The sequence below is a fragment of the Pleurodeles waltl genome, chromosome 7, assembly GCF_031143425.1.
Source record: "Pleurodeles waltl isolate 20211129_DDA chromosome 7, aPleWal1.hap1.20221129, whole genome shotgun sequence".
In the NCBI taxonomy this organism is placed as follows: Eukaryota; Metazoa; Chordata; class Amphibia; order Caudata; family Salamandridae; genus Pleurodeles; species Pleurodeles waltl.
In genome coordinates, this window is record NC_090446.1 from 1,198,810,595 (window position 1) to 1,198,825,051 (window position 14,457).

Consider the following 14,457-nt stretch of genomic DNA (forward strand, 5'->3'; position numbering starts at 1 on the left):
GGACTACGTCCCGGGCACCTTGTGACACATCCGACCAGGAAGGGAACGCATGACAGGGGACTTCAACACTCATACCAACCAGAGCTCTGACAAAAGGCCCGGTCAGAGCTTTCAAACCCAGCTAAGTAGGGGAGCCCTCCTTGGGCCTTCTGGACCCCATATTGAGCTCTAAGAGACACAGTGAGCCAGACAGCGGCGCTTAAGGATGGAGGCTTTCATGCAAACAGTATCTCTTGCCCAGGCCATTGTTAGAGCCTCTTAACCCATCCAAGCAGAGGAGTCCTCCCTGGGCCTGTGGGAACCCCATCCTAGGCCCCAGGTCACATGGTAGACCAGAAAAAGCAGATAAGGACAATGGGTTTTCACCCAATGACCATCAGGAGCTATGCCCCGGAGCCTTGTCAGTTCTTCTGATCACAGCCAAGCAGGGAAACCCTCCCTGTGTCTGTGGGACCCCATGCCAGGCACATTGCTATATGACAGCCTAGGCAAGCCAGGCCAGGATGGGGGCGTCCATCCCAGGGTCTTCTGGAGCTCTGATCTGGGACCCAGTTAGAGCTTCAAAACCTGCAAAGCAGGGAACCCTCTTTGTGTCTGCAGGACTCCATCCTAAGCGTCACAGCGGGCCGGACAACGGAGCCCAGAACGGGGTCCTCAACCACAGCCAACCGGAGCTCTGTGCCAGGGCCTGGTCAGAACATCTGTACTCACCCATGCAAGGGAACCTTCACTGGACCTGCAGAACTCCAGTCCAGGCACTTTGAGACATGATGGGCCAGTGCACAGATGCCAGGTCCCAGAGTCCTCATGCGGGGTCCACCAGCCTGTAATCTATGCATACAGAGTGACAGAGGAGGGCATTTAAGAGAATGTATCCGTCCTCCTGGAGCCCTGACTGGGCTTGAAGCTTCAAACGAGTCCTCTTTGGGATTTCTAGGGCAGTCTGAATTCTGAACACTGAGTCACATCAAGAAAATGGTGTGTTTTGTTTATTTATTTTAAGTACAAAATTTCTCCAGTGACGTTGGCATGACACATATTTGCACCTTCCATGTATGCATGGTAAAAGTCTCACATGCATAATTTTACGCAATTCTAATTTAAATTTTGCACAGCACTAGAAGAAACATGACACATATTTCGTGCGTTTTGAAGAGGCACATGCCTAATCCAAAGTAACAGTGACCCCACTCTAACAGGGGATTTTAATTGGTGCTGCTCCTTCTGCTGTGATATTCATGCAACATTTATGTCACATATTGAAATTCATAAAGGTTCTATAAATCTCTCTGGTTAACTTTTCAGCAGTTTATGAATGTAATTTTGCACACGGGGAAGATTTTGTCTTCCTTCATCATCAGCTTCTCATTCTTCAAATTTTTCCTTATTTCCCTTCTTTCTTCTCTATCTCCCCTATTCATTGTCTTTTCTGTTTCTTCTATTTTATCTCCCACGTCCTACTTTTTCTTTTGTTATGGTCCTATTTCTTCTTTTACTTTCGCCTCTCTCTTCTTAAATGTCTCTTGTGCCTCAGCTATTTCATTGTTCCAATGGTTCCAGGTTTGGTGTTTTCCAATGGTGACCACTGGCAGCAGCAACGCAGGTTTTCGCTCGCCACGCTACGTAACTTTGGAATGGGAAAGCGTAGCATTGAAGAGAGGGTGACAGAGGAGGCAAGGTTTCTTGTGGAGTTCTTTGAAAGCAAAAAAGGTATTTACAAAACTAGATTTATCTGTCAGTCATTCCATGCTCCTTTTAATTTCCAGATCTACTCTGCATTCCTGTTTTATCAGATTTTCTAACGTTTTTCCTTGTCTTTGTCTTTTAATGTCCTCTTCCTTAGCTATCTATATATGTCCCCTTCATCCACCTTCATCCAAGTTGCATGCCCGCCACTTCACTTTTTCATAATTAATGTTTGAGAATTGTTATAGTGCACACTCCTGGTCACCTTATTTAAACCAGGAAAATAAGACCATGAAACAGAGCCCTTCTGCTTGAAAGTGGAAATCAAGTAATATTTCCATTTTAATATTCATCACACAAACTATCACCTATTGTCTTCAGCCCTTTTCCTTTCTTACATCCGTAAATATAACACACTGTATATCTCGAGCAGAAACTTTCTGAATGGTTCCTGGCTCCTATAATGCAGTGTGGGGGTGTTCTGTAAGTCAACAACCATTGGCAAAGCCTTGGGAACCTACTGACTGTCAGTAGTTTTTAGTGATGCTATACAGCATCCACAATGCTATGCAGCATAGCTGAAGAAGAATAAAAAAAACAATAAGGCACCGGCAGCATCACCCATAAAATGACACAGTTACTTTTATCTCCTTTTCATTTATTGATTTGTGTTGAATCAGTAAAGAAAAGGAAAAAGTGTGTGAAAGAGGGAGCAACGTGGGGTGAAAGCAGATGGGTGTGGGGAGGGTGGAAGCAACATGGAGTGCACAGGTAGGGGCAGAAACACAGAGACCATAGTTAGGGGAAAGCGACATGTAGGGGCAAGCAAACAACAAGGGGACAGAGCGTGTGGAAGGTCGATGAGAAAAGCAAATGGGTGAGAGAGAAAGCAAAGTGGAATTGAGGAGAAGAAGCACAAAGGTGAGAAAGCAGTGGGGGTGAAGCACAAGGGTGAGAGAGAGCAACAACGTGTGCAGTGGAGGGAGAAAGAAAAGTACAAAAGGGAAACAGCTGGGAAAACTCATGCACTCTTGTGGAGGGCTTTATAAAAAAAAGAGTGCCTGAAAAGCAAGCAGTGAAGGCGACAAGTAATGTGGCCATGCTCCAGGGCGGTACAAACACAAAAAGAAGAAGTATAGCCACAACAAGCTAACAAATGGGAAGCAAAAAATAAAGTCAGCCAATGGTAAGTGGTGGGCTGGTTCTCAGCCTGCTGTAAGCTGACAATAGATCTTTACGCAAATGCTGTCTGGTAGGTGGGACCTAACAAAGAAAAAAGGTGGTCTCTAGGAACCCCACAGTGTTTTCCTGGGGTAGGTCTGTGGAGTGCAGTTTTGAGTGTTGTCAGTGAGCTATGTGTAATTTAATTGTTGAAGTGTAAGTGCTGTCCCATTGTCTTGCAGGACCAACTAATGTCTTACTAAATTGAAGTATGTATGTTAAGGCCATTGAAGTGCTTTTCCTTCTGTATCATTTGTATTGAATGTGCTGGTGCTGAGAACTGGTCAGACTCCATATGTAAGGGTTGGACATGGTATGCTTTTACTGACAGCCAGATTGCATTTTCCTCCAAGTCTTGTGCAAGGGAAACAGTGTAAATAATACACAGTTTAGCAAATAAAAAAAGGTGTTTCAACAACCTGCACTTCAGAACAGAGAGGCAAGAATACCTGGTGGAGCAATGTGCCTGTAATCTGCTCCATTTCATGTTCTATCATTACCAGCTCAACAAAACTACACATTTACAACACAAGTCTATATTTCGGGATCACAGCCCACCATTTATTTCTGGTGTTAGCCTAGCATGTAAACTCTCAAGGCTGAGTAAATGTGGTCACTCACTTTTCTGAATCACTCCAAACATTATGTTGCAAAAAGCGGGATATAGGTGGGAATTTCTTTTCTTTACCATGGTATTGAGGGTCACATGTTCAACCTTCAGTTCCTACAATTTAAGTACCATCTACAGAAAAAAAACTATAATGTTCTGGAATCCGTGTCTCTTATGTATGGTTGGGTACTTGGCCTACCTGGAAGGAATTTTCTCTAGTTGATACAGTGCTAGGATCTTGAATGTGCCCGAAATGTTTTAAGCTGGTGATCACTCTACGCTGAGCACTAAATGAGGGATATATTTAAATGCCAACTTGAATGAAGATGGTTGGGGTGTGATTATGTCACAGTTGATCAGGTCCCTAACTGACTAGCACCTTAATATATTCAGCAGAAAATAAATCTACACGAATAACTAGTTGCCTAATTTTATCATTGAAGGAGATTCAGCTTCTTCTCCTAGAAAATGCATCAGTTCTTCTTTCTTGTGCATTGCTTTGGTCCTTTGAAATTAGTGGTGTTGTGCAGTGACATTTTGAAAGAATTAATTTTAGAAACATCAGATAAAAAGAATGCAGACCGGTTATTTCTTGAGGATTCATAGTTCACAGAAATTGTCAAAGGTGGTCAGATGTATCTGCTGCGAAGACCTATGCTAGAGGCAACAAAGAAGGAAGGATATTTAGTAAACATCTTGATGCCAACCTCATCCTGACACCTGACTGAGTAGAGTACATTACATCATTGGAATGGAACATGTATAAATAATTGCTTTTAAATACATAATGAAGTGTGGAGTTTTTTTCTGGAATTATATTCATGAATTTGGCTTAGATATGACCATATCACATTTAGTCTAGCAGATTTCTTAATGTTAACAGCTTCAAAGCATACGTTTTTTGGTCTGGCCTTTAAGACTGCTTTCTATATAGAGGGGCTTTTGGGCAGCCAGCGGGTTTTATCTGTTGACCTGTTAAGCTGTCGTTCACTTTTTGCTTCCTCCCACCACACCATAATGGTCTTGGTAATTGGATACTTTTTGCATTGACTCCCTTTACTTTGAGTGACTTCATAAAGCCTGTGCACATGTCTCATATTTGTGTAAAACAGTTCCTTTTACTTTATTGATAAAGCTGGTTCAAAGTGTTTTTTTTTTTTGTTTTTTTTTTTAACTTTGAAATACTTATCTTTTAATACCTGTGCCTCAGGTGGCCGCTTATATGGTTTTCTGCATCCTTTTTTAAGTTGCTGCTAGAAAGTGTTAAATAACACTGGCTGCAATACGAGTGCTTGGTTAGTGCTTGGTTAGGTGACAATGGTGGTCATTACAACTCTGGCGGACTGTGTTAAAGCGGCGGTAAGACCGCCAACAGGCCGGCGGTAAAAAATTTGGAATTACGACCAACAAAGACAGCCACTTTAAAACTCCGACCGCCACGGAGGTACAAACAAACAGCTTGGCAGTCACTGCCAACAGACAGGCGGAGGACAAAGTACTGCCCACAGTATCACAACCTACCAATCCGCCACCTTTTCCGGGGCGGATTCACCACGGACAAAAACACGCCGGAAACAGGACCTCGAAGGGAAAACGCTCATCTCTACACACCCCACGAGGAACCAGGACGCCATGGAACCAGAGCTGCAGATCCTGCCAGCCCTTATCTTCTTGCTCCTCTACCAGGAGCACGAACGCCGGCGGCGAAGACCACGGTGAGTACTGCACCTACGACCCAGGGGAGGGGGGGAGGGACAGGGACCTGCAACACGCAACACCCTCACCCACGACAGCACACACACTAATACATCATGATACATTATAGTTACACCCCCCCCCCCCCGGAAGAATGCAAAGACCAAAGAAAATGAGTGTAACCATTGTAATATATTAAAATGCAGTACGCAAAAATATACATATATACACTATTAACAAAATATACACCAAGAATAGTAGTCCAGGTAGTGCTCCATTGAAGTCCGTGGAACACTGGGCCGACACGGTATGGGCGAGGCCCACACAAGATCCTCGACCATGACAGAGAGAACACTGCAGGGGCATCAGATAGCAATAAAACAGGCACCTCAGGGGGAGAGAAATGGGGGGCACCTCAGCCGAATGAGTGCACGACGCCAAATCCACGAGGGGGCCACATGCCCACTGTTCAATCCTGGGGAGTGCAAAGCCACAGTCTCTCAAATCTCTACAGTGGGTGGTTTCCCCACTGTTCAATCCTGGGGAGTGCAAAGCCACAGTCTCTCAAGTCTCCACAGTGGGGGGTTTGCCCACTGTTCAATCCTGGGGAGTGCAAAGCCACAGTCTCTGAAGTATCTACAGTGGGTGGTTTGCCCACTGTTCAATCCTGGGGAGTGCAGAGCCACAGTCTCTCAAGTCTCTACAGTGGGTGGTTTGCCCACTGCTTCATCCTGGGGAGTGCAAAGCCACAGTCTCTCAAGTCTCTACAGTGGGTAGTTTGCCCACTGTTCAATCCTGGGGAGTGCAAAGCCACAGTCTCTCAAGTGGATGACAGTCTCCACTGGTTCTGGAGGGGGCTTGGTGCCCAGAGTGCTTCATCCTGCCAAGGACTGAGGTAGTGGATGTATCTCTCCACTGGTTCTGGAGGGGGCCTTGTGCCCAGAGTGCTTCATCCTGCCAAGGACTGATGTAGTGGATGTATCTCTCCACTGGTTCTGGAGTGGGCCTTGTGCCCAGAGTGCTTCATCCTGCTAAGGACTGAGGAAGTGGATGTGATACTCCACTGGTTTTGGAGGGGGCCTTGTACCCAGAGTGCTTCATCCTGCTAAGGACTGAGGAAGTGGATGTGATACTCCACTGGTTCTGGAGGGGGCTTGGTGCCCAGAGTGTTTCATCCTGCCAAGGACTGAGGTAGTGGGTGTATCTCTCGACTGGTTCTGGAAGGGGCCTTGTGCCCAGAGGGCTTCATCCTGCCAAGGACTGAGGTATTGGATGTATCTCTCCACTGGTTCTGGAGGGGGCCTTGTGCCCAGAGTGCTTCATCCTGCTATGGACTGAGGAAGTGGTTGGATACTCCACTGGTTCTGGAGGGGGCTTGGTGCCCAGAGTGCTTCATCCTGCTCGTGACGGACTCAGTAGCATCAGTGCCCTTGGCGCTCATGGGCCAGCGGTGCATGTGGCGGCGGTGCCCTGCTCAGCGGTGCTTGTGGCAGCGGTGCCCTGCTCAGCGGTGCTTGTGGCGGCAGTGCCCTGCTCAGCAGTGGTTGTTGCGGCGGTGCCGTGTTCAGCGGTGCTTGTGGCGGCGGTGCCCTGTTCAGCGGTGGTTGTTGCGGTGGGGTCCTTTGCAGTGACTCAGCTGCTGGCGGTCCTTCATGGCCCAGCGGGGCTGGTGCTGGCGGTCCTTCATGGCCCAGCGGGGCTGGTGCTGGCGGTCCTTCATGGCCCAGCGGGGCTGGTGCTGGCGGTCCTTCATGGCCCAGCGGGGCTGGTGCTGGCGGTCCTGTCTGGGCCAGCGGGGCTTGTGCTGGCGGTCCTGTCTGGCCCAGCGGGGCTGGTGCTGGCGGTCCTCTCTGGCCCAGCGTGGCTGGTGCTGGCGGTCCTCTCTGGCCCAGCGTGGCTGGTGCTGGCTGTCCTCTCTGGCCCAGCGGGGCTGGTGCTGGCGGTCCTGTCTGGGTCAGCGGGGCTGGTGCTGGCGATCCTACCTGGCCCAGTGGGACTGGTGCTGGTGGTCCTGTCTGGCCCAGCGGGCTGGTGCTGGCGGTCCAGTCCTGGGCAGCAGGGCTGGTGGCAGTGGCCTCATGGGCAGCAGGGCAGGTGCTAGCGGTGGCCTCCTGGGCAGCGGTGATGATGGCGGTGGCCTCATGGGAAGAGGGGATGATGGCGGTGGCCTCGTGGGAAGAGGGGATGATGGCGGTGGCCTCCTGAGCAGCGGAGCTGGTGGCCTCTTGGGCAGTAGGGCAGGTGCTGGCGGTGGCCTCCTGGGCAGCGGGGATGATGGCAATGGCCTCCTGGGCAGCGGATGATGGCGGTGGCCTCCTGGGCAGCGGGGATAATGGCGGTGGCCTCCTGGGCAGATTGGATGATAGTGGTGGCCTCCTGGGCAGCAGGGATGTTGGCGGTCTTCTCCGCCGTGCTGCTCTTCCCAGACCTGCTGACTTTCTTGTGGCCCTTCCCCACCTTGGAAGGTGTCGCAGCTGACTCCACACTCCCACCTGTACCCCTAGGAGTGGATTTGGTGGCTGGAGTCTTCCCCCTCACCCGCCGGGCACTGGCCAACTTTTGATGCTTCACAGGTGGGGGACTGTCCGTGCTGTGGCTCTGTGCCACACTGGCTGCCCTGGTGGCCGGTGCACTCCAGATTCCGGTGACTACAGGCACCACTGGTCCCGGAGATGTTGTGGCTGAGGTGCTAGGTTGGGACCTGGAGAGTCGGGCCCTAGGAGACGGACGGGGTGGGGGAGGTGTGGGAAAGAGGTCCAGGTTGGATAGGAAAAGTTTTTGGGAAACACTGGGATGGGTAGCTGGAGGGGGTTTGGGAGTGGAGGAAGAGGTTGTGGTTGTAGGAGGTGTTCATTTGGTGACTTTGGGTGAAGGTGCATGCGTTGGAGGCTGTTGTGAGGCTGTTGGGTGGGTTTGTGCCTGTGTTTGTGTATCTTGGGAGGTGGCGTCACAGACACACTGGGAGAGGACACAGGGGAACGTGTGAATGGCAGTGGGGGAGGTGACTGCACCTGAGCGGGGTGTGGTGGTGTGTGGGCTGGTGATGGAAGTAGTGGCTGTAGATGTAGTGCATTCAGGTGTGAGTGTAGACGAGACTGGGAGGGAGGAGGGAGACGAGGAGGAGGGGGACACAGTGGAGGCAGTGTATGTTGGTGTCTGCATGTGTGTGATGCTTGCGTGAGTGCCTGTGGGATGTGTGGTGCTTATGTTTGCCTGAGGTTCCCTTATGTGTTGACGTGTGTGCATGCTGGTCTGACGATGTGCTTGGGATAGGCTGAGGTAGAGGGGATTGGGTCTGGGTGGAGGAAGTTGGAGGGGGAGGCTAGACACAGGGACAATGGCTGCCATCCGTGCTGAGGCCAGAGTATGAAAAGCTCGCTGAAGGGTCGCCTGACCAGAATGAATGCCCTCCAGGAATGCATTTGTTTGTTGCAACTGCCTTTCTACACCCTGGATGGCATTCAAAATGGTAGACTGCCCAACAGTGAGGGGCCTGAGGAAGTCAATGGCCTCCTCACTGAGGGCAGCAGGGGTGACTGGGGCAGGGACTGAGGTGCCTGGGGCGAAGGTGATGCCCACCCTCCTGGGTGAGCGGGCACGGGGCAAAGTCTGAGGGGCTGCTGGGAGGGCGGTGCTGGTAGGGGGGGTGGCGGCTGTACCTGTAGATGTGGGGGCACAGATGTTGCCGCCGCCGCCACCACAAGGGAGCTCCCATCAGAGGACGAGTCTGTGTCACTGGTTTCAGCTCCTGTCCCCGCCGTGGAGCTCCCCTCGCCCTCCGTCCCACTGGTGAACTCTGAGTCCGTAGTCTCGACCTCCAGGGCCATGTGGGATGCAGCTCCCTCCTGCTCCGGTGCCACTGCTCCTCCGCCTGATGATGCTAATGCACACAAGAACAGGGAGACCACAAAAAGGGGGGCGACGACAGAAGAAAGACATGTTGAGTGCATGCATTACCGCTACAGTTGGCAGACATGACAGACACAGAAGCCCCCTGCACTACGCCGCGCACTTGGGCTCCACTGTTCAATCCCTGGGACATGGCCTACAAGGCTATGGATGACATCTGCACACATGGATGACACAGGAGCCTGACTAGGTGTACTTGGCACTGTACACAGGTGGGGTGGGGTGCCACAGGGACTGCCAGAACAAGGGGACCTTGCCTACTAAACTCGCCCTGGCCTAGGGAAACCCACAGCCCACCACCCCCACCCAGACACCTCAACTGCGCGCAAAATCAGCAGAATGAGAGTGTACTCACCCCCTTGTGGCTGCTGTGATGCCCCCAAGCGCCAATCCAACTCCAGGTACGCCACCGCCAGGATCCTGAACATCAGGGGGGTCATGGTGCAACGGGCACCCCTCCCACGTTGGGAGGCCATCCCCAGCTGGGCTTCCGCCGTCTTCTTGCTCCAGCGGTGAATGTCCTCCCATCTCTTACGGCAGTGGGTGCTCCATCTGTGGTAGACCCCAAGGGTCCGGACATCATTGACGATGGCACGCCAAATATCTTTTTTCTGGTGGGCACTGACCTACATGAATAGTACAGGGGAAAAAGAAAAGTTATTACCAAATGCACCGTCACAGTCATTGGCCTCCATCCCTACCCTTGCCATGTGGCATATGCACTCACCGTTGTTTCATGTATGCCACATTCTCCCCCCTTCCTTCTTACATCCACCCCTCCCCACACAGGCATAGCCCATACAGCATGCTCCTAGTGTATTTACCTGTTTGTCTGGAGGACCGTAGAGTAGTGTGTACTGGAGAAGGACCCCATCCACGAGTTTCTCCAACTCCTCCGATGTGAAGGCAGGGGCCCTTTCCCCAGACGCACGAGCCATTGTCTCTTCCAGACCGAGGTCACAGCAGCACTTGCAGTGTAGGTCCTCTCCTGTCGAAGGTATCAAGTGATTGAACAGATAGAAAATGGCAGTCACGTCCACAGCAGTGCGTACCGTCACCGCCGGCGTACATCAGCATTGGCTGCTGGGACCCATATGGTCCAATGTTAACCAATGCAGCATTGCGCCGCGGTCTTCGACCGCCTACCGCGACAGTGTACAACGCCAGTGCACTTACCTCACATCCCATTGTCCCACTTTACAGGTCAGGCAGCCACCATTTCAGGGGCCCACATGGCTTAATTTTTAACTGCGTCACACATACCTAGGCCTAGCCTCAACACACATACAGGCCAATTTTCAGATTATGATTCGTGTTCTGTGTAAGCTGTGGGTACGTACCTCTGAGTTGTTTGACTCTGTGCTCGCTGTTGTCCTTTATAGGCACCGTCCGCTGGGACATGCGAGGAGATGGCGGCATCCTCCGGTGTACAGACCGCTGGTGAACCTGTCGACAAAGGAGGGAAGACATGTGATCATCACCTACAGGCTTGACCGTGCCACAATCCAGGAACTGTGTGCCCAGCTGGAGCCAGACCTGATGTCTGCTATCTGCCATCCCACAGGTATCCCCCCCCTCAAGTGCAGGTGCTGTCAGTACTCCATTTCCTTGCAAGTGGGTCATTTCAAACAACAGTGGCCATAGCATCAGGGATGCCCCAGCCTATATTTTCCAACGTGTTGTCCAGAGTGTTGTCTGCCCTGCTGAAACACATGCGGAGCTACCTCATTTGACCTCAGGTGGAGGATTTGCCTACAGTGAAAGGAGACTTCTATGCCTTGGGACATATCCCCAACATCATAGGTGCCATTGATGGGACCCATGTGGCTTTGGTACCCCCCCCCGCAGGAGTGAACAGGTGTACAGAAACCGGAAGAGTTATCTTTCCATGAATGTGCAGATGGTGTGCTTGGCAGACCAGTACATCTCCCATGTGAATGCCAAGTTCCCTGGCTCAGTGCATGACGCCTACATCCTGCGGAATAGCAGCATCCCTTATGTGATGGGTCAACTCCAGAGGCACCGTGTGTGGCTATTAGGTGAGCACCTGGAAGCAAGTCAGTGGGAATGGTTGTCTGGGGACATCCCTACAGGTTAGTGTGTGTCTAGCAGTTGTCGCTCACCATTTGCACGTGACTCTGGTTACCCCAACCTGTCATGGCTACTGACCCCAGTGAGGAATCCCAGGACAAGGGCAGAGGAACGCTACAATGAGGCCCATGGGCGAACTCGGCAGATAATAGAGCGGACCTTCGGCCTCCTGAAGGCCAGGTTCAGGTGCCTCCATAGGACAGGTGGATCCCTATTCTACTCACCAAAGAAGGTGTGCCAGATCATCGTGGCCTGCTGTATGCTTCACAACTGAGCTTTGCGACAACAGGTGCCTTTTCTGCAGGAGGATGGTCCAGATGGTGGTGTTGTTGCAGCTGTGGAGCCTGTGGACAGTGAAGACGAGGAAGCAGAAGAAGAGGACATGGACAACAGGAACTCAGTGATCCTGCAATATTTCCAGTGAGACACAGGTAAGAATACAAACCTGCCTACTACATGTACTTTAACACTACTACCTCTCTACTGTCTGTCGTTTTCACCCAGTGTATGGTCACTGAGTTGTCACTTTCCCTTACAATCTCACAGATGTGTGTCCCACAGTGTGACATCTGCTTTGTTTCCTCATGGACTAGAGCTGTGTGACATAGGTATGTTGACATTACAATTGAAAGACCATTTTGCCACTGTAATTGCTAATACACTATTTCGAAATCACAGACTGACTCCAGATTGTTTTGTGCTTCAAGGGTGTTTATTTAAGTGCTCAATATTGGAGGGGGTTGTAAAATGGTGAGGGGTGATGGTGGAGGAATGTCCATGGCAGAGTCCAGTCTATTAGTCTCACAGGTGCATTGTCCAAATGGGCATAGGAAGTGGAGCTGGGGCAGTTTGAAGATGGACAGGGCGACAAGGTGGGACAGAAGGATGACAATCAGGGTGGTCTCATTTTTTGGCGGGGTCTTGGCATCATTCTCTGTCTTTGTCCTAGATCTCAGGGACCGTTTGCGGGGTGGTTCTCCCTCTGCAGGGGGTGGGGTGCTGGGGTGGTGGTCCTGTGGCGGTGCCTCCTGTCCACTAGCGCCAGAGGAGGTGGTGGGCAGTTCATTGTCCATGCTAGTGTCAGGGGCCCCTTGTTGTGCCACAGTGTCCCTCCTGGTGTTGAGAACTTCCTTCAGCACCCCTACGATGGTGCCCAGGGTGGAATTGATGGCTCTGAGTTCCTCCCTGAAGCCCAAATACTGTTCCTCCTGCAGGCGCTGGGTCTCCTGAAACTTGGCCAGTACCGTTGCCATCATCTCCTGGGAGTGGTGGTAGGCTCCCATGATGGAGTAGAGGGACTCGTGGAGACTGGGTTCCCTTGGCCTGTCCTCCCCCCTGTCACACAGCAGCCCTCCCAGTTCCCCTGTGTTCCTGGGCCTCCGTCCCCTGGACCGTGTGCCCACTACCACTGCCCCCAGGTCCCTGTTGTTGTTGGGGTGGTGGGTTAGCCTGGGTTCCCTGTAGTGGTGGACACTACTTGCTGCTTGACGTGCTGCTTGAGGTGTCCTGAGGACAGAGGTATGGGCCCGCTGGGTGGGTGCTGTGCTGGTGTTTCCAGAGGGGGAAAGGTCTGTCATGGCCTGTGACTGTGTGAGGGGAACCGACTGTCCAGAGGTCCCCGATGGGCCGGGCTGGTCAACTAGATCCAGTTGGACAGAGCTGATGTCATCATTGTGGGCCTCTTCTGTTGGTGGTGTGGACATGTGTGGACCCTTCTGTCTGGTGACGTTGGGTAGGGGTCCTGCAGGGGTATAAAAGGATGTTTATTACATCTGTGTGTGGCACGGTGTGCAATAGGTGGGTGTCCGTGTACCCCAGTGCTTGCATTCCTGTGTGGGACCTTGTGTGATGGTGGTTTAGGGGTGTGTATGGATATGTGCAGTGGCCATGCTTTGGTGATGGGTGTCCATGCTTGCATGCAGGCTTTGGTGTTGGGATGGGTGGGTTGTGATAGTGGGACATTTGTGAGGAGTAGGAGAGATGGGGGTGAGGGTGGGGGTATGTGTGTTGGCATGCAGGTAGGGTGGGGGATGTAATATTAAAGCTTTGACTTACCAGAGTCCATTCCTCCATCTACTCCTGCGAGGCCCTCAGGATGCAGAATCGCCAAGACCTGCTCCTCCCATGTTGTTAGTTGTGGGGGAGGAGGTGGGGGGTCCGCCACAAGTCCGCTGAACCGCAAGGTGGTGTCTTGAGACCACGGAACGCACCTTCCCCCGTAGGTCGTTCCACCTCTTCCTGATGTCATCCCTATTTCTTGGGTGCTGTCCCACTGCGTTGACTCTGTCCACTATTCTTCGCCATAGCTCCATCTTCCTAGCAATGGAGGTGTGCTGCACCTGTGATCCGAATAGCTGTGGCTCTACCCGGACGATTTCCTCCACCATGACCCTGAGCTCCTCCTCGGAGAACCTGGGGTGTCTTTGCCGTGCCATGGGGTGGTGTGGGTGGAGTGGTGTGTGTAGTGATAAGTGGGGTGCTATTTAGTGGTGTGTTGTGTGAGGTGCGTGGAAGTAATGTGGGTGATGGTATTGTGTGCCTGTGGATGCTTGGTAGTTGTTTGTAGTGTCTCTCTCTGGCCTTCTCTTGATACTTGTGGTCGTAGGGGTTTGTGGGTGATGTGGGTGTGTGTTTTATATTGTATTGGGTGTGTGGGAGTGGTGTGTGTATATGTATCAGGTGTGTGTATTTTGAATTGTCCAATGTGCTTGTGTTTTGTAAATGTGTGTGTATTTTGAGTGCGGCGGTGTGTACCGCCAATGGAACACCTCGGTTGAAAGACCGCTGCGTGGATTCGTGTGTCGTGATAGTGTGGGCGTATTTCTGTTGGCGTGACGGTGGAGGTTTTGTTTTCGCCAGCTTATCACTGACCTTTGGTGTGGCGGACTTGTGTGGGTGTCTGAATTTTGGTGGTTTCCATGCTGTGGGTCATAATAGCTGTGGCGGAATTACGCACAGTGTGTTGGCGGTCTTCTGCACGGCGGTAAGCGGCATTTACTGCCAATGTTGTAATGAGGGCCCATATCTTTTTGCCTCCTTCCAAATTTATAATGCTTGATTAGGGAGTGATTTATTTTGCTCTTCTTAACTATTATAATCAAATGCATGTCACAATTGAACAGTGTGTCATCTAAAAAATATCAATAGTAAGAAGGCCACACTAATGCATTTTTTAATTTTTAAAATTGTTATTGCAAGTATGTGATGGCCACATTTAGGTGACTGCATGTTGTCATTTTATTGTC

At 51.3% G+C, this 14,457-nt stretch overlaps 1 protein-coding gene across 2 annotated transcripts in view; it reads left to right on the top strand.

Moving 5' to 3' along the window:
- Positions 1-14,457, top strand: part of LOC138246097 (cytochrome P450 2F3-like) — a 235,966-nt gene that overhangs the window by 137,792 nt on the left and 83,717 nt on the right. For both annotated transcript variants that reach the window (XM_069200333.1, XM_069200334.1), the window contains exon 3: positions 1,561-1,710. In XM_069200333.1, the coding sequence (XP_069056434.1) occupies positions 1,561-1,710 (150 nt within the window). The remainder of the gene's footprint in view (positions 1-1,560; positions 1,711-14,457) is intronic.